This window comes from Anomalospiza imberbis, chromosome Z, assembly GCF_031753505.1.
Source record: "Anomalospiza imberbis isolate Cuckoo-Finch-1a 21T00152 chromosome Z, ASM3175350v1, whole genome shotgun sequence".
NCBI classification, from domain to species: Eukaryota; Metazoa; Chordata; class Aves; order Passeriformes; family Viduidae; genus Anomalospiza; species Anomalospiza imberbis.
In genome coordinates, this window is record NC_089721.1 from 70848776 (window position 1) to 70871672 (window position 22897).

The 22897-nt window shown below is 39.3% G+C and overlaps 1 protein-coding gene across 1 annotated transcript in view; it reads right to left on the reverse strand.

Annotated features, from left to right (window-relative positions):
• The window catches only part of FBN2 (fibrillin 2), a 118051-nt gene that overhangs the window by 74553 nt on the left and 20601 nt on the right, over positions 1 to 22897 (reverse strand). Inside the window, exons 6-15 of the mRNA XM_068177548.1 lie at positions 21317 to 21514; positions 16482 to 16607; positions 12892 to 13017; positions 10800 to 10952; positions 9805 to 10038; positions 8833 to 8970; positions 2980 to 3099; positions 2259 to 2384; positions 1495 to 1617; positions 321 to 443 (exon numbers count right to left, since the gene is read on the reverse strand). Coding sequence (XP_068033649.1) covers positions 321 to 443; positions 1495 to 1617; positions 2259 to 2384; positions 2980 to 3099; positions 8833 to 8970; positions 9805 to 10038; positions 10800 to 10952; positions 12892 to 13017; positions 16482 to 16607; positions 21317 to 21514 — 1467 coding nt within the window. The remainder of the gene's footprint in view (positions 1 to 320; positions 444 to 1494; positions 1618 to 2258; positions 2385 to 2979; positions 3100 to 8832; positions 8971 to 9804; positions 10039 to 10799; positions 10953 to 12891; positions 13018 to 16481; positions 16608 to 21316; positions 21515 to 22897) is intronic.

The window sequence follows — 22897 nt, forward strand, 5'->3', positions numbered from 1 at the left end:
GCTAAAAGGCTGATTACATGGCAAAATATTATTTTTCATCAGACTAGAAAGGGTATGTCTCAAAACCAAAAGCAGATGCCAGGAGGAGTAGGCATTTTAAGCTTACTTTTATATGAGTTAACAGGTAAACAAGAGGTACTGCCTCTCCAATTCCACAGAGGGAATTAAGTTTCTTGTCTTTTAACAATAGGATTACGGGATTGCCACAAACAAGATGTCAACATTATTCGGAAGGAAATAATTTGATGCATTTGATAATTAATTAACCTAATAATCCCACTTGTTTTTCTATGAAGAAAAAAGGAATTAATTTGACTTACCTACACACACACGACCATCAACTCCAACAACCAAGCCAGGTGGACAATCACACCTAAATGAGCCTTCAGTATTTATGCAATGACCATTCATGCAAATTCCTGATGTCTGGCATTCATCAATATCTAAGAGGAGGCAAGACACTTAGCCAATCAGTCTGGTTTTAAGCAAGATTACAGCTAATAGTTTCACAACGTTATCCATTTACTTTATGATAGCAGATAACAATATCTTTCCTTTATTTCTAATAAAAATTTAATCTTGGAATAATCAAAATTTCAGCTGCACAAACAAAGAAACAAAAAATCCCCAAAACATGCAGAAGAACTGTAGGATTAGAGGTACTTCATGGTCCACATCAAGCAAAATCAACGATAAATTTTCCCTTTTGCCCATCCCATGATATTTTAATTTTGCATTAAAGTATGGCTAAAGAGCACTAGACACAAAATATCCTTATGATGGTTAATTTTAATTTCAAAGAACTTTTAAGTTGTCATCAATTTCTAAGCACAACTGCATGTTATTAAGAAAAGCACAACTAGTAGAAATGGATTAACTTCAATTCAGTAGACTAACAATTTAGATGATTTACTGGAAGTGGCTTAAGCTCAAAACTGCCTCTATGGGCAGCAACAGGTATCTTCAATTAGCTTGCTGAAACTGAAGCTAAATCAGCTAATCATTCTTAAAATGTTTAATAGAGGTTTCTAGTGATTGCACTTTAAAAACTTTATAATGCTGTGTGGCCCATAAAATTACTCAAGTGCTATGCACTCTGAATTATCAGAATAATCATGTGGAAAATGTGTGGGCGGGGAGGGGGGTGGGGCTCATCAATGTAAAATCTTTCAAACCTCTTAAATTTACCATACTGCTGCTCACTTTACCATTTCACAAAGGGCCTGAATATTTTGATGTATTTACATTGCTCCAGTGGGATTTTTCAGAAGCTGATTTATTGATCAGTGTGGCTTTCCTAACACTATTAAATACTTCTTTCAGTAAATAAAGGATCTGTTTCCAGGCAGCTAAAGAAATCTACTGTAGTGAGTAGAAAGCTGTTATATAGCATTGACTCAATCCACATGACCAGGCTGCCACTGTTGCAGGGATGAACAGACAGGAAAAGCCATTTTCAATCAATACCCACCCCCCGCCCCAAATTTCACATACCAGTACAGAAACGTCCATCTGGAGCCAGGACAAATCCTGGTTTACAGATGCATTTAAAACTCCCATCCTCGTTTATGCACATCCCATTCAAGCACATGTTTGTCGTGGCACACTCATCATGGTCTACAAAACATTGCAAAGAAAACTGCTTTTAGTTTCTCACCCTGCAGAAGACAGCACAGTGAAAATAATCAGTCAGGACTGGCGTGGCATACTTTTGACTTGAAGATTAGTTTCTAATCCTGACTCTGATAGAGTATCTCAAGGGTTTTCACTGCACAGAAAAAGCAGCATTTTTTTTTTTTTTACCATGATGTGATCAGTTGCTTTGCATGTTTCAGCAGACTGTGTATGAAAGAACAGGGTGTGTCTTTCTTTCACACGTGAGAGGATAAAAAGCTTCCATTGCCTGGGAGAATAAAGCTTGTTGTTTATCTAGCAAGGTGTTTTCTTGACATGGTGCAGTCAAAATTAAAAACATGTATTTTCTTCAGCAATGCTGACTTAAAGATCATTTGCTGTGAAGCTTTATAGAAAAACATTATTCTTAGGACTCTTGAGGAGAGGTCCAGCTTCAAAAACAAAACTTATCTCAAATTTTCCCTGAGATCATATGGTTCTGTACAATAACTATTTGAATGGAGGGCCCCTAAGTTCACAGTATTTCAAAAAAGGTAATTTCAATGATCCTTACCTGTAGCATGAAGTACAATTTCTAGAACTACCAAGCTAATGCCTGCCCCATTCTTTAGAAGGGTCCTTACCCACACAGTTTTTTCCATTTGTAGTCAGTTCAAACCCAGCATTGCAAATGCACTGGAAGCTTCCCTCAGTGTTCACACACCGCCCGTTTTTACAAAGAACACCATTCTGAACACACTCATCGATATCTAAGGGGAGGAAAAAACAAACCAAGCCAAGATAAAAAACAAACCAAGCCAAATAAACTAAATCCTACACAAATGGAGAACTACAGTTAAGATAAAAATGCATTTAGAGATAATTATTGCTTTGAAAAATACTGGCACATCACTTAAACATTACTTAGAAAAAAGTTCAAAAGTAAGTTAAGAATTTAGTCTCCTTGCACCAGGAAAAAATATTATTTTTACAGACATGTACAGCAAATGCTACATTTTGTGATGCTTTGCAATTTCTTCATGAATACTTTTAAAAACTTACTCACACTTTCAACTGCATGCATACACAAAAAAGCACCCGTCTTTTTTTTTTTTTTTTTTTTTTTTTTTTTTTTTTTTTAAGAACTCCTGTCTGGGAAATTCCCCAGATGGATATTCCAGAATAATGGATAAATATTAAAAGACAACAACAAATCAAATGAGGCGGCAGCCCAGATCTAGAATGCCAATTGATTTAACACTGGGATTTACTGAGATTGCACTCCTATCTTCCAAATTCAAATGGAGTCTGATGCAAGGGGTCAGAACATCTACAATGCCAGCAGAAATGGAGCAGTTTTCTTACCAATGCAGGCTTGCTTGGTAGGAGTTCTCTGGAAACCTGTGTGGCACTTGCAGTAATAGGAACCAGGTGTGTTGACACAGTCCCCATTGGAGCAGGGGTTTGATGTGCACTCATCAACATCTGCTGGCAGCACAGAGAAGCATTAGTGACTTCACAAAGTCTACAACTGGTCTGTTTTTTTCCCCAAGTCTGGAAGCTTCTGAGTGAAAAAGATGGTAACTAGCAGCCAGATGCTAAACACTAAAGCCTGTTCTTGGTGCAAAACCACTGCTTTGCCAGGAACACGGGGCTGTTCTTGGTTCAGCTAGGCAGGCATTTGTAAGAAGTGAAGTGGCACTGTATCATTTGTAAGCACTTTGAGAGACAACAGAAAAAAAATCTTCCTGAGGACTTTGAGACCTGATGGTTGCCTTAATGGTTGACTTAATACAACTCAGTTTCATTTAACTCAATGGCCATTTATGCTCCTTCGGAATAAAACCAGCACCAATCAAAACAGGCACTTTAAAATGAGAGCAAACCATGGCATCCAAAAACTACCCCTATTATATTACAGGTTTGCTGTAAAAAAGTGAGGAGGGGCTGCACACCAGCAGGAGGGACTCTTAATGAGACCACAGTCTGTGCACCACATCTCAATTATTTATCCCCCACTGCACCCTCAACCCCAGTCTTTGCACTGAGTAATGTCAGATTTAACCTAACCCTTTTCTGTAATATACCTTACTCTCCTTTCCAAAAGTTTTGGGTATTTGGGTGCAACCAAACACATTTTAACCAACTGAAATGTCATCGAACTGCTCAGAAATAACCCTTATTTGACACGGGGCTCTGAAAACTTCCAACAGTTCTTTTCAAGAACCCTTTCCCAAATTTGATATCCAGTAGTTACCAGTGAATCAGATGTGATTTTGGTCACAACAGCTATTCCCAGATCTAAAATATCATCAATTGTTCTCTCCATTACATTTCTGTAAACCCTCCAGGACCCTTGCCCACTGTAATCCAGGGAGCAGAGTGGGTGTATCCCACTGGTCTGGCAGGGCAGGACAGCTGGATCAGTCCCCAGTGCAGCTCATAAAGGATGACCTAAGCAGCTACTTTCTGTTAGAGCTCAATTTACAGGTGACAAATGGATCCTGTGATGAAATCCCCCATTTCTTTATCAGCAACTTTTGCCAATTTCACTTTTTCCTCCACCTAGGCCCTTCATTTTATTTACAATGTACTTTTAATTACTCATCTCTTCATTTAGGCAGGCTTTGAACACCACGAAGCCAGCGGTGATTTGCAGGAGTTTCTGGCATCTGGCTAAAAGCTGCCTAAAAAACTGCGAAGCCACTGCTCATCAGTTCCTAACAATGATAATTTCCCCATGCATTTTGCAGTGTGTGCTTCCAGAAATACCAGGAAAACCCCAGGGCAATTTTCATTACCATTTCCACTCACCCCTTATCAAATCTGGTTTTAGATCTTAGCTCATTACATCTTGAGAATACTGGATGCAACAAGAAGGTGAAATCATAAGAATATTTATGTGTACTTTCTAGAAAGTGCTTTTCCACAAATAACTTCTAAAATCACTATAAAAGAGACGGCAAAAGGTTACCTTCTAATTTAATCATAAAATAGCTCTAATAGTTTAATTTAATCATAAATAAGACCCCATATTTAATAGGGGTTACTGTGTTAATGAACACAAAGTTTAAACCAAGACCATCACTGTACAAAAAGAGATCTGTGTTTACACAAGTCACTGATATAATTACCTGGTTTACAGCACTCTTTGTGCCCAAGTACAAACTGTATAAACAGTTAAATGACTAAAGGAAAAGCAAATCGAAGAATCAAATATCTCCCCTCACAAGTAATTAGCTCATTCACATTTGCATACCTGCTGATCCCACCACCACTGCAGAAGAACCACAAGAACTGAGACAAGATAAAGAAAAGAGGAATTCAGGGTGTTAAATACAGAGGTAACTGGATTTTTACATGCCAGTCTCTGCCATGGCTGGGTGTTGGGATGCTCTTTGTCACCAGTGGGCTGATGTTTCAAGAGAGGTGATTTTTCCTCAGCTGATATGGGAAGGGGTCCAGGAGGACTGAACATTACCCCTTGAGAACAGATCCCCAGCTACAAACAGAACATCAAACTCAGGATCACATCTTCACAATAATTTTTTGTCAAGTGCCCTAATTCAAATGAATTTACAATATTTATATCTTGCCTTATTATAAGGGAGCACAGAGGGAATTTGTAAATACTTGATACAGCACTCATCTGTTTTGTTTAGTTTTCCTGCAGAGAATGACATTTAGGACCTTCTCTATTACAGGCTTCAACTTGCTTCAAAAAAAAAAGCCCAAGTTCATGCTGGAAAGGATCTGTCTATAAGTTTATAAACTCTACAGCAGGAATGCAGAAGTTCTCTAAGAAAAACCTGACTTAAGCTTCAAAAATCCTTCCAAAGCCATGTTCATCCTTCAAGCACATGCATTCCACATGAAATATGCATCTTAATATGCATCTTATTTTTATAAGCTCTTGATAACTGAGGGAAATGGCAAATGTATGTTAATATAAAGGAGTTGTTGGCTTTGAGTTTGCATTGAAAGCATGCATATTTCAGCAGTATAAACAGGAAACATTTAAGACAGAGATATTTAACCCATTTATTCTGTCTCCCAGCATACCCCCTTCAATGTCAAATGTTTCTCTTTCAGCACTTGCCTCACATTTACCTCCACTTTTCAGTTTTTCATCTCTAACAACTGTCAGAATTCTCTCAGGCACAGCAGGAAATTTCCAAAAGCCCCCTTAAAAGACTTACTGCAATGAGTCTGGAGACAAATTACAAAATTTTAAACAGGTCTATTTGTATTGACAAGACAACTAAAATTCAACACAGCACCCCTACAGGTTTGCTCCCATGTTTTTTAACGTGTCTACAGTTTTATCCGAAGTTTTTATGAACAGAAATGAATAAGGAAAAGTAATACAATTAAAGCTATTTTGGAGAAAATGACTGACTAGTCAGAGTCAAACCACTTAGGACACTCATGGTCCTTGGTCTATCATGTATGTTCTGTTGTGAGAATAGCATAATGCAAGTTTAGGTCAGAGAACAATAAGCAACACCATAGTTGCTTTTTTTTTTTTTCTTTTTTGTTTATTTGGCAGGATTAATCTTGAACAGGACTTTCCTTTATAGAAAAAATGTAACCATTTCTGGATCCTTTATTTATTGCTTTGGGTGCAGGCAGACAGAGAAGTACAGAAATAGTGTTCATATGTGTGCCATTAACCCTATAACCAATGCCTCAAGACTGTTCTGTGTTCTGTCAGTAATAAGATAAATATTCAAATTATAATACATAAATCTACCATAATTTGTGTATATATATATATATATATATATTAGAATATGTATCCTGCCTACATTTCCAATAAACTTTCTGTGTAATTTGCAGCAACTACTGTTTACAAATCTCAAATTCAGGGGGGATCTTAAGATACTTTGGCTACTTCTCTATAATACATTTAGAAAATAACAGTGAAACAATGCTGTGTTATTTATAGAGTTCACAGAGTTATTTATAATTTACAGAGTTCACTCTCTTTAAAACATCTGAATTCAAGCAGCTACTGAAAAGGCAAACCACTGCAGAGCTGAAATTAGTAATGACTGATTTATTTCATACAAGAAAAAAATGGGTAAAATGACACAAACTTTTTTGAAGCCACTTTGGGGGTCTTTTCCCATGCTTTCAATGTGGGGCAGCACTGTAGCTGGCACTGCACCTTCAGCTATTGTTAAACCAATTGAAGTTTTTGCTTTCATCCCAGCGCATCCAAAATTGTCTCTGCTTTCAGTCTACATGCTGAGGTAAGTATTGCAAAGTCAAGATTAAGTCCCTCAAGTGAAGATATATTTTTACTGGGCATGTACCTGTATGCTTGAGAGTTAACCAGGTCAACCTTTTTTTCCCCCCCACAATGCACCTATCAACCTAACCTCACAGTTTTCAGGCACGTGGACCCCAAACTGAAAATTAGATACAACTTCACTAATTATCACAAGCCAGGAGTAGAAGGGGAGCTGCCAAGCAAGTGTCCTGCAGGGTGACCTCACAGAAGAGACAGGGACACAATGACAGCCACATCATCAAGAATACATTTTATTTTTCTGTCCTAGCACCCAGATATGTAAAGCTGATGGGCCTTTCAAAGCATGGATTATTGCCATTCTCCAATGACACCTGAAAAACTGAAAACTTTTAAGTTCATACAGCTCTACTTGCTACAACCTATGTGCTTCAGATGTTATTTTCAACTTGACCCCTGAGTAACAAAAATATGAATACAAGATGTAACCTAGATTTCAAAAAGATCAGATAGTCCAAGACACTAGATAGTTCTTGAGTGTCAAGGTCCACCAGAGTTAAAAATATCACCGATTTCAGTGATGCAAAGTCTAGTGCTGTAACAAATGAGCCAGGGTTCTCCAGACTCTATAAAGAAGAGCCGTGCAAGACAAACATCACAAAACTCCTACTCCCCACTCACAGTGTGATTATGGCTCCTGAGACCCAAGGGTGCAGCAAGAGATTGAGCCCTTTGAGCTTCCCAGAGATCAGAGGTACAGAAAATTCTCACCCAAATAAAAAAAGCTAGAAAAGTTCAGGCTGACTACATCACAAAGGACAGCCTGGAAGAAGAACTATACCAGCCTTCAAGTGCAAAAAAGTGAAATGAAGAAGGTACTGAGCTGCTTTCCTTGTATAGTGATGATAAGACAAGAAATAACAAAAGCTGAATCTTTTTGCAAGTGTTTGAGTTAGATTAGATGTCCTGAAAACTTTCTGGATATTTGACTATGGGAGCAGTGCAACTGCTTGGGGAACTGGCGGAATCCCTGTTAACTGATTTTTCTTAAAATGAGAGTGCACAGTGGCCAGGAATGGTGCAGGTACAACCAACCTCTCTGATGCAAAAGCACATCTGAGCTGAGAGGAGACCTGCAATCCACAGACACATTAGAAATTTATTCTTCACCCACATTTACTGTGAGGCAAACCTATTGCTAACATGCTCTTGTGTGATATTTTTCATTAACAGACCTCAATCTCTTTATAAAGACTCAGTAAACAAGGGTTCAATCCAAAATATAGCCAGAACTTATTATTTAGGATCCTATACATTAATCAATGTATCCTGCATAGGGGGTTCCTCTACATAAAATCACCCCACAAGACCCCCCAAATCTCATATCTTCTCTGAAATAACTGATGAGTTTTGGACACTGCAAGAGTGAAGTCCACAGTAATTGAATAAAAGTATAGGATCCCAAATTTAGTTCTTGTCATATAAAGACAGCATTCTGTATTTTCATCTGAAATGCAAATTTAACCAGAAGTTAATTAACACAATTTTAAAAGTATTCTATATATTTCAAATTGCCATTAATCCTTATGAGGAGGCAAAACATAAATTCTACACTTTGTCATCTTGATCATAACAACACTACATCCCAAAAGTGGAGCTCTGTCAGCCCAACAAAGAGAAAATGAAGCAGAACTTACTTTACTGAATGTGACAAAAATGCCCAATAGCCTTTAACTACAGGAGTAGGAATACTCAGTATTTGCAATTCAAGACTTTTTTTTCATGGTAAGAAAACAGATAGCTCTCATAGGAAATTGAAATTATTCTTGTGTAACTATTACCATGGTCTTTGCACTCTCTCTGAAGAGTAGCATCATTAAAATTAATATCATTTATTTTTGTAAGAATGCCCAGATTTTAAGCTGAAGAATATTAAAATAATGGATTTTGAAATGTGCACTCACCAATACAATCCCCATTTGCATCCTGCTTATATCCCATGTTGCATTCACATCTGTAACTAGAGGGGGTTGGTATACAACGTCCATTCAAGCAAAGGTTGGGATGGTGCTTGCAGTTGTCTATTGTCTGATTGAGTATTGCTAATATAAAAAAAATCAAAATGAGAGGCAAATATTCAGATTTTCAAATGGAAGTAAATATGAATATGATACTCGGCTTCAGAAAGGATGCTGTGAGGTGCACAAACACATTAAAAAAAAAAACCTTTTTCAAAGCACTATCTGTTGACCTGACAGTAAACTAACAACAACAAACAGCTCTTGGAAATAAAAAACCACATTAGACAAACATTCTTAAGCATGATTTACCGCTTCTGTCTATAGCCTGATGAGCCTGTCAGTGAACTCATGGATAAATCACAATTTTGTGTGAAATTCAAAACAATTTTCAGTGTACCTGTCTTAATAATACTTCTTACACTTTATGATCTCTGTGGTTGTGATGCCAGGGATGTGTTTACACATGTCATGAGCCATGTTTACATCCATGAGCTTCCTGCCAGAAAATTATTCACCTTGGGCTTTCAGCCAAGGCAGTGTTTCTGCAGAGTAAGTAGGTTTTACAGTTGGAAGAGATAATACAGAAGACAATTTATTTTAAACCCCAGTGGTTTTTGGAAAACACCTAGAAATCTGGACTTTTAGTAGTGCTGACAAAGACACCTCAACAGGGACAACACTGTAACTGAAGTCATGCAAAAATCTCTACCTTTGAACTCTTGTTGAAAAAAGGGCTCCTGAACTTCCTGATGTATCAGCTGAGGTGTTTAAAACGTGCTTGAATGGCAAAATAATTTTTAAGTGTTAAGAACACCACACACCCTATCCAGACTGAGCAGTAAGAATAAAGGAAAAACAGAAGGAATAGTGTGAAAAAAAAAAAGGACCGAAGCAAGTCAGAACACAAGCACTTACTCAGGCCCGTAATGATCGGGCCACTTCCAGTGGAGATGTGACCACCTGCTCCTACCCCTGCTCCGCCCACAGCTGGGGAGAATCCGTTGCTTCCCGGCATTGGGATGAACCCGGCTCCTCTTGGTCCGAATCCATTTCCATTGCCCCCGGGGTGGAACCCACTCCCTCCTGCTCCGCCGCGGCGGGAGCCGCCTCGGGCAGGGGCACCGTCCACACACAGCCTGCGGTGGTCATCTGTCAGACAGGGGGGACACAGCAGCACAGACCAGGTCAGCCTCTCACAGCCAGCCCAAAAGGAAGGCACAGCTCTCCCTGTGTGCTACAAAAACCAGGATGGCAACTCCTCTCCGTGATGTCGCGCCTTCCCCCTGCCACTCTGAACCTCCCTTGGTGGTGCTAAGTGTTGCTTGAGGAAAGAATAAAAAGGAATGCTGTAATTTAAGGATATTTGTTCAACTGTTTGTTGAAACTGTCTTCTTGATGTGTTGACAGCAGAACTGTAACTCACTGGTTTCTCAGAGGTGTTGATAAAGAAAATATTGTTTCATTAAGGATGCACACTATTCCTCTCTGAGCAGAACAGAAAGAATAACTTAAAAACTGGTGCATTCTAGTTCAAAGTAAAGCAAAATGCAATGGAACAAGAGAGCAGCTGTTCCTTTACATCAAAATTAACTATGGACCTAAGAATCATTTCCTCTTCAAGCCTGACCACAAAATCTTCCCCATTTCCCAAAAACTATTTCCAAAGCCAACAAAAGGACATTAAAGAACCAAGAGCCAAACAACCACGGACCAAAAAGAAAAATGGTTAACAGATGGCAGCATCAGTATTAAAAACACGGAAATTAATAACAATGCAATCCATGACCTTATTTTTTTTTCTCTTTAGCCTACATTTTAAAGCACCTTAAACCCCCCCAGCGACCTCCACCCAAAGCAGAATGAACAGCAAGAAGGAGAAAATAAACCAGCCAATCCAACGGGGCACTCACCAGATCCTCTGACAGGACACACCTCGGGGACAGAGCCACTGGCCCAGCAGTGGCCCGACTCACAGCAGCACTGCCTTCTGGTGAGCCTCCCGGGCAGCTCCTGTGCACAGCGGCCACTCGCAGAGCTGGAGAAGCAGCTGCCTGCTCTCTGATCTGGCAGTCAAGTTAAAGACAAAAACCAAAAACAGTGACATTGATGCCGTTTTGGTTTTACCCTTCTCTCTCTTTTATACATTCTCTGTATCCTTTACACATATACTTGTAGCTTTGTTGCCTCATCTTGTAGCTTAGTTTCAACATTTTCCTCGGCAGAAAGACAAAAAAATTCTAGGATCCCTGTGCTGTCTTGGTTCTCCTTAGAAACCAAGGCTGAAAACAGCTTTGCACAACAGATTTTTGTAAACAGGGCCTGGATCTCATCCTAAAGGGGCAGAATCCAGAAAGGGCTAGATATGGGGGGAATTACTTCACCAGGCAGGTTCATGATTGGGGGGCTCTTGTCAGATGTGCTAATTTGCAGAATCTATAAAAATTGGACATGTGTGACATGGCAGGCACATCTTGGCCTTTTCTACCTGATGAATTTGTGTACTTGAGGAATCCTCACATAAAGGTGCCCTTTTTATCACCCTAATTATGTCTGACTCATATTTTTAGGGCCAGAGAAAAATGCATCAGCATGAGCTCTCAAAGCTACCTTCCCCTGATCATCTGAGGTAAGGATGAAAATGCTTTACAAGTTGTATTAAAAAAAACCAAAACCAAAACCAACCAACCAAACAAAAACCCCCACAACATCCAAACTGCACCCAATAATAACCTAACCCATGTATTTCCACACTGGATTTACTGTAGGATCACACAGGTGCAGTGGCATTAGCCTTGCATTAATCCACCATGCAATCCTAAAGTCTGCTCAATTCAATAAGGAAATATGGATGATATGAAAAACACAAAGTAACACAAACAAAAACTAGATATATTTATATATATAAAAACCCCACTATGGCAACACCTGAGATACTACATGTAGCAACAGCAACACCAATAAATTAATTTAATGTTTTTTTTTTTTCCTTAGCTTAGATGTATCTAACTGAAAAAATGCTATTCAGTTTGCTCTGCTCAGTTGACTGAAAGTACAACAGAATATTTAGCAATGCCCTGTGAAAACTACTCTTCCTTCAAGGGCAGATGAGCTTTTATTGTCAGATTAGGGCATGTGATTTTTCTGCAGCGCTCATGTTTTGCGAGCTGACTTTAAAAATCAAATTGTAAAGCATGCCAAGATCCACAGAAATTTTGATCGTATTGGAAATCATAGGTTTTCAGTATTCCTGAGGCCAGCCACAATGTATTTGAAGTTGGCACTCCTCAGATGAACCTGAATAGCAGAAGGTGGCTACACTGTTTAAAAAATTAGTAATTTTAAATCACTTGCCGGTCTTGTGCTGCTACTTGCTTACATCATTTACCTGCAAGTCAGAAACCCCTTCAGAATTCCTACCCCTTCCCCAATAGGAGAACAAAGAGCCTTGAGGTATCTGAAATAATGAGCACCACATGAGACCTAGAAAATACATTACTGTTAGTAATTGTTAAGGTTTTTTACACATGGTATGCAGTATTTATAGCTAATTGGTCAGAATGGTTTAAATCACTTACTTGACACATGCACCTATATATAAGAAATCAACACACGCGGAAATAAGCAAAAGGGGTTTTTATAATGTAGGGACAGGTATTAAATAAACTGTCCTGTAAAAGGTGAAATCTAGTGAAATCCAACAGTTTGCTTCATTATCTGTTTCTGACAAATTAGTGGCACATCAGCATATGCTACTTAATGCCTTCTGAGTTTATTTTTGTGCCTTATGCTGACCACTAAAGGTTAAATTAACCTGTGTGAGATGGGATTTGAAGCACCAAGTAGGGATAAAGTTTGCTCCTTTAAAACCAAAGTGAGCTTATCTTCTGGGCTCATCAGATGCAGATTCGAGAAACACAATAAAATTAACAATTCCTATGTTTGCCTGGACAACAGAGTGAGGTGCAGGGGCAGGGGGAAGTGCCAGATGGCTGGAGCACCTACCAGGGGTGCAGGATCCATCCACAGATGTGACAAAACCCTGTGGGCAGATGCAGAAATAACTCCCCACAGCATTGGAGCAAACACCACCCTCACAAATCCCTGGGATGATGCTGCATTCGTCAATATCTACCAAAAAAGGAAAGGAAATGGGATAATTAGCAGAGCACTCATACTGCACTAAAGAGAGGGAAAGAGCTTTTCTTTAGTGGTTATTCAACTCTGAACAAAATATCACTGGTGCTTGCTTACTGAAAATAGTTTGTTTGCCACCTGTTGGAGGTTTTCCTTATACATGCACTGGGTGTTTAACACTTCAAGTCAGAGAGTACAGGAGAGCAAGCTGAGATTTCCTCCTCCTGAATGACTCAGTGCCACCTGTGAGAAGCACAGAACAGCTACAATGGAATGCCAAAATACACATCCTGCTTTCAGGCTGAAGGGAGCAGGATGGCACAGCAGCCAGCCAGGACATCTCTGGGCTTCCTGTGACCACACAAATACTGCTCATGAGATCTGACTGCTTTCTGGCCCCCCATAACATTCCAAATGTAAGAAAGAATTTTGGCCAAGCCCTTCAAATGCAAACGAACCTTTTGATGCATTGAAATATTTCTGCTGACTGAAAGCAGAGGTCCCACTGGAACACGGAGGCAATTTTGTGTGTAAATATGTATAAAGTGAGATGTCACCACGCTGATAAATGAGCTGCTGTGTGTAACCAGGGGCTGCCAAATTCCAAAACAGTGGTCCAGCAGTGCAAAGCCCATTTGTAGCTGGCAAGTTAAAGGCAGATGAAGGAAGTTTTTCACCACCTCTGCACAGTTGCAGGATGCAGACCATCCTTCCCAACTGGCTACATGCAAGGGAGTCTAGCACTGTCCAAGGCTCTTGTCCAAGAATGACAGGAAGCTGGGAAGGTAAAAAAGCACCCTCCTGAAATCTAGGCAGTGATCAGAGTGGCAGGAAGACTCGACAGTCTTCTGCAAGTGGACAGAAAAAACAATTAACATGGAGAAACCTGAGGGAAGAATAATTTATTTAACTTACTATAGCAGTAGTGAGCAATTGGTTTTTTGTTTCACTGTTTTTTTAGCCAAATCTCTGTCCCTCCTCCCCCCTCCCTGGTTCTTGCACGTGCAATTATTTCAAAATATCGCTATTACCTCTGACTGGAAATTCTGAGACTTCATCTCAGGAAGGATTATTTTAAGTGAGGCTGACTGAAAATTTTACTCATTTTCTTCCCTTCCCCCCTCCAAAACACATAAATTAATGGCCTCAGGGAAAATGCTCCAAATATAAGTAACAGGGCATGCTATATTAAGGGAGAGGAAGACTGAAGGCATGAATGGATCCAGTGCTGCACACAGGATGGGACATCCAGTCTCACCTTGAGAAAGAATTTAAATGCATGACAAAAATATTGCAGATTTATTACCCAGTGAGTTTCTGCATAAAAGACCCAGCCTAGATACCAGCAGTTCAGAATCCGTGGCTTTTACTGCTAGGGAAAGCAGAGTTTTATAAATAACTGAGTTACAAATACCAGAAATGGGGCTCTCAACTGCCAAACTCTGGGAAAGGGTTCCTTGAAAATAGTTTTAGTCTAGAAAGTAATATTAGAAAGCAGTAATACCTGGTAGGACCAAGTCTGAATAGCATACAGTCTAATGAAATTATACATTGAGGCAGGAAAATCTGAAATAGAACTATTTCTTTTAAGCAATTATTTCCATTTTGGTGACACTTTTTTTTTCTTTTTTTTTTTTTAAAGGCCTTAATCTGATTCATATAGTCTTAACCTTTTGATATCAACAGTACATAGTAATATATCTTTTTGGAAAAGCAAAAGAGGCATCCTACCTCTTTAGAGCACCTTAAATTGTTAAGGGTGTCATAACTAACTACAATCTATTTAATGAGTATCATGTGTCTGCTATTCGAGAAGAATAAGTAGAACACATTCATTAAAGCCCTGGAACACAATAAGTAATACTCCATCCCTTCTGTAAAGCAGCAATCATAACTCAAAGTTTCTCTACATTTAATTCATTTCTGAATAACCCAAAGATCTAAGTTTCATTAACTCTGGGAGATAACAACATCCTAAAAATTAACAGCATTTCATTCATGAAAACTCAGTATATTGTAGACCAAAACTTTTAAGAAAAAAAATAAAAAAGGGGGAAGGGTTTGGGGTTTTCTTTTGTTTAGCTAAGACACCACATTTGTGGACTGGATATCTGGAATTTGGTACAATCCCTGTAATGGTCTTTCCCAAACTTTTTCAACTGTTAGGGGTACAAAAGGCCCAACATGGACATTCCTACTTATTCTAACAAGAGCTGTTGTTTCCAGGAAGAGCAGCAGGAGGAAAAAAAAACCCTAAACCACAAAATACCTCTGGATGCTCAGGGGCAGAGGGTATATAGGGGATCTCAAATCTCTCCTTCTTAAGTAGGAGAATTGCTGTTATAGTTAAGAAGGTCTGAATAATTATGGCAAGATTCCAGCCTCTGAACATGGGAGCCTTGACTATTACTGACTCCAGCTTGGACTTTGTCTTTTGTAGCCAGTAAGTAACATTTGATCTGCTTTTCCACACCTAAAAGACGGAAAGGAGTGAATTTTTAAAAAATTTTATTTAGGTATTACTTGCAACAGCACCAGAAGCAACATTTTCACTGAAAAGACATGATTTTTAAACCGACAACTTAATTTTTCTGTGAATGTTGTACTGTAGGCAAATCTCAACAAAACTCTGAGGGATGTCCAAAATTGGCTACAAACAACGTATTTGTTTGTATCTGAATACTGATTATAATGTAATTTGGTACCACAATTAAATTGCCAGCAAATAACAAGTCAAAGCCTTTAATAATAAAATCCTCTTATCAGCACAACTTGAATGTAAAAGAATGCAGTGGTTGAGTTCTGATTTCTTTCAAAGGCATGAAAAAGTCACTGAAATCAGTGAAATGTTCAGCAAACTCACAAAAACTCAGCAATTTTCTTTCTCACTATTTCAAATTATAAGGAATTGCTGCTCTTAATTGCATCAACATATTTACTGAGTAAATATGGTCTATGTTTATTAAACTACACTTATTAAAGATGGTCTGCTTAATTTTTCATCTAAAAGAGATGGGCATTTCCTCGGTATTTTTCACTTACCCAGACTCATCAAAACTGCCACATTTCCTTTCACTCTGCAGTCACTAGGCCAAAAATAACTAGCTGAACTAGAATATTTCTTTTAGAAAATAAAGAAAATCCTGGCAACTCAGCAGCAGTTATATGGTACTCACACATAGAGCTTTTATCAAGAGTTCTACATTCTCAAAGAAAATAAAACACTGTGTTTACCCACAAAAGTCAGACAGAAAAAAAATATCTGATGCAAAATAGGAACAGCCAAGTAGAAAATATGGGATGCTGCAAAGTAGAAACAAAAAGCACATTTCGGTGATGCTATGCCTGCCCAGATGAGACACCACAACTATCCAACTACTTAATAATGCTCATTACCAAAGTGCTCTGACGTTCTGCATAACTCCTTCTTAGGTATGTCCTCCTACAGCACCACTTACCATCACATTTTTGAGTTGCCTCATTCTGTTTGTGGCCCACAGGACACTTGCACTCATATGAACCTACTGAATTGATGCAGTTTCCTCCTTGGCAGACTCCAGGGATAGCCTGGCACTCATCAACATCTGCAAACACAAAAAAAGACCCAGATCTGATTACCTCACTCAAGATACGTAAGTTTAGTTACTTTCAGTAACTTCTGCTGCATTTCAGTAAGTTCTACTTCACTTCAATTTTTGTTAGGTTTTTTGTTTGTTTTTGAATTGCTGCTGTTGTTTTTGTGTTTTGTTTTGGTTTTTTTCTGCCCAGCTCTAATTTGGTTACACATAAACCACCCCACGTTTCTGTATGTTTTTATACAAAACTATCCAATAGGTTATTTTTCCTGGTTGGCTTCCTTAGTACCTGTACCATGATGTTACCATCCAGGTGTTTCAGGAAACTTCTGGAGCTCTTTGTTCCAGCTTTGTGGTGCCCCCAGGTAACATCTGGCAAGAATATGGACCTCTTTTACAGGTGGATAATCAAAGCCCTTACAAGGCACTGAAATTCCACCTGAGTTTGTGGATTACAGTCCTTCAGTTTTTATTCGTCCTGGTGCTCGTGCTATAGATAAATCTATGGTATTTGCTTTATCCAATCACCTGCTTTCCCATTTATGCAAGTATAATTTCTCACAGTTCAGGGAAAACGCAAGCACTTTTTGGAGATTTGGGGTTTTTTTTTTGGTAACCATTGGACTTGGGTTTAAGTACATTTGCTGAGAAGTTTGCATTTAGCTCCTGAGTCCATGTTGATTTAGCCAGCATACTACCATGTTCAAAATGCAACAGTTCGACTGCAAATGGATTAAGGACTTTATCAAAGGCATAGAATTTTTTTTTCCCTCTATTTGTTTTTTTCCCTAAATAACCAGTGCTTGCTGCCTGTTTACTTGGAAATCAAACATTTAATGTTTGAAGTACTTTAAGGAGAGGGGGGGCAGGACTGGGTACTCTCCAGAGATTCCTTCCAACCTTAATTATTCTGTGAACCTTGACATGGCTTAGCAACATCTAGAGAGAGGATGGTTCCAGCATTTATTGATGCACAGCCCACCCCGAAGCTCCCTACTGAGGAAAACATGTGGTGCTTGTCTTCTGACCCTGGGGCCTCAAAATGCATTTATCACACACAGTGTGCCTGTGCCTTTTGTCACTCATTAACACCTAAATTAAGTTTCCTGTGTCAGCAGATCAGTTGTTGAAAATCCATTCTGTGTCTGACACAGTTTTAGAAGTTGAAGATGTCAAGGAATAGTGAATTAATGGCAGCAGCAGCAGGCTATGAACACCTCCCAGAAACAGGAAAATATCACTGGAGGCCTGAGGTGAACTAAATTTTAATCTCTATCAATTCCATTAACTTCTTTCAGTTCCTTTAAGACAGCAAATAGATTTTGAGCTTTGCTGAAGCCTGAAGAGCCAATCCAAATCAAGCAAGGCATCATATTTACATCATATTTAAGTGTACTTACATCATATTTAATTGTTAAGAAAGCAAGCAGATTCAGCTTTAATCCTAACTTTAATCCTATATAAAAATATATACATGCTAGAAGACTGATGGGGTTTTTTTGTCAGTATCACCTTTTGCTGAAAACCTAAGCTTGATTTAATATATTATTGGTGTTTTGGGACTAGGAAAAGTCAAGAAGAACAAAAAAATTTAATTAAAAGGATGTATTTTATCAATTGCTTCCTAAATGCTGTTTTAGGATGTAAGAAATTTTCTTAAAATACAAGCAAATTGAAATGAACCTTTTTTTTTTAGTATCTTTGACAGTTAGGCTAAACCACACAGAAGTTCCAGCATTATTAATTATCCACTTACACTTTTAAACCTCAACCACATTAACACAAGAAACTTTTTACCATAAACAGCAAATCTGATTAATAACTCTGCAGATACAGTTCTACATACAAAAGTTCAATATGTTACAGATTAAGCAGAATGTTTCCATGTGTTCATAGTCTAATATTTGGTAAGGGAAAAGAGACTTTGTTCTTTTGCAGAGTTTTCTCTGCAAAATGCCTTTGGGATTTGCACAGCCAACTTTAAACATGCACCTTCGCCTTCTGATCTGTGGGCTGTTTCTCAAAAAAACTCTGATAAACTAAAAAAGCTCAGGAAAAATAAATCTACTCAGATGTTAGACACAAATTTCTGAGTTTTTTATTTATTATAGTAGTGACAACAATTATGCAAATTTAAAAATCTCTCTTTAATTGTGCCTGGAATATGTATGGGGAGTTTCTTTGTAATTGATCTGGCATGTGGGAACTAAAAGGTGAATTGGTCATGAATATGATGGAAAACTCTTGTTTCTTCTTCTGCATCCTAGAAAGCAGAAATACTGCACACAACAGAAATGATACCATACCATTTTTTCCCTGTTTTAGTAATTACGTTCACAACAGCAGTATGTGATCCTAGACTGTCAATATTTTCACCAACTCAGACACAATAATTCCAAGCACCAGATTACAAGAATAAATCAGCACTCTTCATTATGAAGCTGAACCTTCACCTGTCTTCTCTCTCTTGTCCAGTTCACCTCAGAACTGGAGGTGTAGCCATTTAGACAGCGTATTCCTACTACAGAACAGATTTTCTTGGATTTTATCTCCTGTAATGGATATAACCACGTCAGCAGAGGCAGGAAGAAGGACCTTCCCATTTTCAAAATCTACTCAGCTATGACCACTCCTTAGAGCAAAAAATTAACTGCCTGCAGGGAAAAGGTGTATGTGGGAAATGGAGCTGTTGAGGGATGCATGGAGAAACTGTGAGAACATCCAACACAGGATTTCTGCCATTATGCTTCTCCCAAGGCCATGCAGCGGTGGCAATAAAGCTCACTCAAGCAGAACATTGAAGTTCCTCCTGCCTGAATTCTTGGAATGAGGGATGTCTGAACAGTTAAATTCCTTTTTAAGACATGACTGAATAGAAACTTCCAGGGAAAAAAAAAGAGTCACAGCCAAACTATTTGAATTTTGATTGGTTTTGCTTCTCTTAGATTTTTTTAAAAACTTGTTCAGGGTAATAATGAAGGTAAGAGTACTACTACAATGTTCTATACAAGAACATTACCCAGAAAACATAATTAACCCTCAAAGGGTTAATTAAGGATGCTAAAGACCCATTTAAGATTGAATAGTGCAAATCCTTTGCAGAGTAGGAGCAACTTCCTACTTGGGAGTTATATCTTGTCAGATTCAGATCTCTAACACATACTGAAATCATTACTCATTTTCCAACAGCAAGGCTTGCAAGTTCCACTGATTTTGAGTTGTTCATACCAACTCCCAAACCCAGCTACCTACTGATGTAAGCCCTCACTTCAAAAACACCAAACATCTGAAGTGTGGACTGAGTGAGCCTGCTCTCCCTGATTCATGACAAAGGTGGTTTTACTGAACACCAAAGAGGTTTGTGTTCCTTGTATCAAAGTCTCTGCAAATCTGATGTCCTCAATAGAAAGAAAAGCACGGAAGAGCAAAACAGATACACTCGTTTGCCTCTAAAACCCTCAGAGAAAACATTTGGTTTCTTCTGACCTCTCTATTGAGGATGGCAGAGCACGAGAACAGGCTGCCCAGGGAGGTCTGGGGGCATTTCAACCCCACATGGCCACACTCCTGTGTCAACCTGCTCTGGGTGACTCTGCCCTGGCATTGGATGATGTCCAGAGGTCCCTTCCTACCCCAGCCATTCTGAGATTCTGTGATCTTATTTCAACAGTCTCTGCACTGCAATGTGGAGTTTGGAAAGGCACAAAGTGCCACATCCTGCATCCAAGTGGACTGGTAATTCATAACGGAGCAGACATGGTGACACCAACCTTCTCACACCACAGAGCTCAGGTCAGGAGGAGTTACCAGTACTCAGAGCTCAGAAGGAAATGTCTCAACTGCTGCAAGGCAAAGATTATGTGAAATAAAGAAATTCTATCTCTCTCTTTTCCCCAGAGAAAGGCCAAGGATTTCTCATCTATGCCTTGCCATCACCTTGTAAGGTTGTATGCTAAGCCCAGCTGACACAGATACAATCCAAGCTCCCTATTTAGTAATTATATGTCAAAAATGTAGCAGAAATTGCCTCTGTTCAAACTTCCTTTGTTTACCCATCACACAAAGTAGACAAACCACATTGTTTCTATGCTCCCCAGTGGAATTTAGCAACATGGTTAAACGGGCAACTATTTGCCACAGGGAATATACTGCCAGAAAAAGAAAACACAATTATTGTGGGCATGGGTGATAAAGAGCACCACTGATCTCCCACATAATTCAAATGAAGCCCCAGAAGCTATGCCAGGGTCAGCCTGGCAGAGCAGTTTCAAGGACCCCTTGTGTGTGGCCAAGACATACAAGGGAGCTTGACCTGGAGATTGCAACATGCACCCCTTCTGTGGTGCACTGTTTCTGGTCCTGACACTGTTATGAAAGGAGAGTCTAAAACACATTAATCACTTCAAGACAAATGGCAAAACTTAAACTGCTGCACGCAGGCAGAGGCCTAGCTCTGACACAGGAGGAAAAACAACATCAAGTATTTTTCCTCAGTATTGATTAATAATCACTTTTTCCAGGCACTTAAGTGTTGTTCTCTAGGTCCAGCAGCAAAAATCTGGAGGCAGCAAAGCACACCCGGATTTCATCCCAAAACACAGACCACACACGAGGAAAACAGGGCGCTGTTTCAGGGACCTTTCAAGGACACTGCAAGGTTTTCAGGGTGATCGTCAGAGGTGAGAGTTGTCACACGGAGAATTGCAGTCAGAGCTCACCTTGGCAGGCCCCGGTGCGGATATTTGGGATGAAGCCACGGCGGCAGGGCTGGGGCTGGGCAGGGCACATCTCACAGGGATGGCCCCAGGCCCGCCCCACGGTGGCACAGCACAGGGACTTGGTGCACACAATGCCCGTCAGCTGGCCCTGGCACATCTGCTTGTTCACCTGGGTGAAGCACGGGCCTGTCCTGTAATCTGGGGGGGGAAAAAAAAAGCTCGCTGTATTATACAAGGTACTGTACTAGCAGCTGTAGAAGGAATTGTTTTTTAATCCAGTAGATACCTGTATTAAGAAAATTCCACGGAAATTTAAGCTGTATCACTGCTTTCAGAAGTCACAGGACACCTTCCATTGAAGGTAATGACTTTCATGGGGTTTTCATTCAATTTATTTCTTTCAAAAAGATACAACAAAATGAAAGGCAGCAGGACACAAAATTGCTCTTGAGCACTGACAACGTATCCAGTGAAATCCACAGTAAGCAAAAGAATTTTACAAACAAACAAGCAAACAAACAGAAGACAAGATTAAGCAAGCAAGGACTGGAAACTGGTTTTCTTGCTTCTAAGCTACCTCACAGTGATTTATAGGAGGGAGCTACAGACCACAGCAGCCACACATTTTTTCACTCCACATTGACCGAGAAGCATACCAAAAGAGTCACAGAATCACCATTCCAACTGGAATGCTTCTTCCAAAATAGTGCTACCTACAGAGGACTGAGTGGCAAACCACCACTTATTTTCAGAAGAAAACCATGAGACAACACAACCAATCCAAGCTGTAGGCAGTACACTGAATAAAGCACAGAAACTACATGAAAATATTCTTCTGGTAGAATTCCTGTGAAAAGCTGGTTCATTAACACTGTACCTGTACAAAGAGAAATTTTTTTACGTTATGAGTCAACGTAAAATGGGATCAACAATTAATTGAAATTCTCTAGGAATAAATAAAAAACAGCCTGTTGCTCTAAGCCAGATTTCACATCCTTATGGGAACTCTTAAAAAGAGAGAGGGGTGAAAGAAAGAAGAAAATGCAAAGCTTTTACTCAGACTCAGTCACATGAAAGAAGGCACAACAGTGGGGTTAAGGCTGCTCAAGCTGCTCAAGTTCCATCATCTTTTTTCTTTTTTCCTATCAAAAGTAGGCTCCAACACCAATATGTGGATAACACCATGTCTTCCACACACTTTCATTCAGGTGCAGCTGGTCCCACAACAAGATGCAGATGGAAAACCCTTGCTTTCCATAACTTGATACTTTCACCCTGAAAAAATAAGAGCTTCGACATCTTTGGAAAGCAAAAATTGGTCTTCCCAGTGAGATGTTATACTAAGCTTCCTGGGATCTTGAAATGGAAGTTCAAACACAAATAAATGTTCTGCTCCTTCTCTTTGGCAAGGGTCACTGTGGTATCAGTCTAGGAAAGACTTCTGTAATTATTTATACACACTGGTGGTCAATTTCAGCTGGGCTTTTCACTTTATTTTAAGTCAGTCAAGTACACAAGCACAGAAATGCCTGATGATAAAAGAAGATTAAAAGATCTTAAAAACTCAGTAAGGCCTGCCAA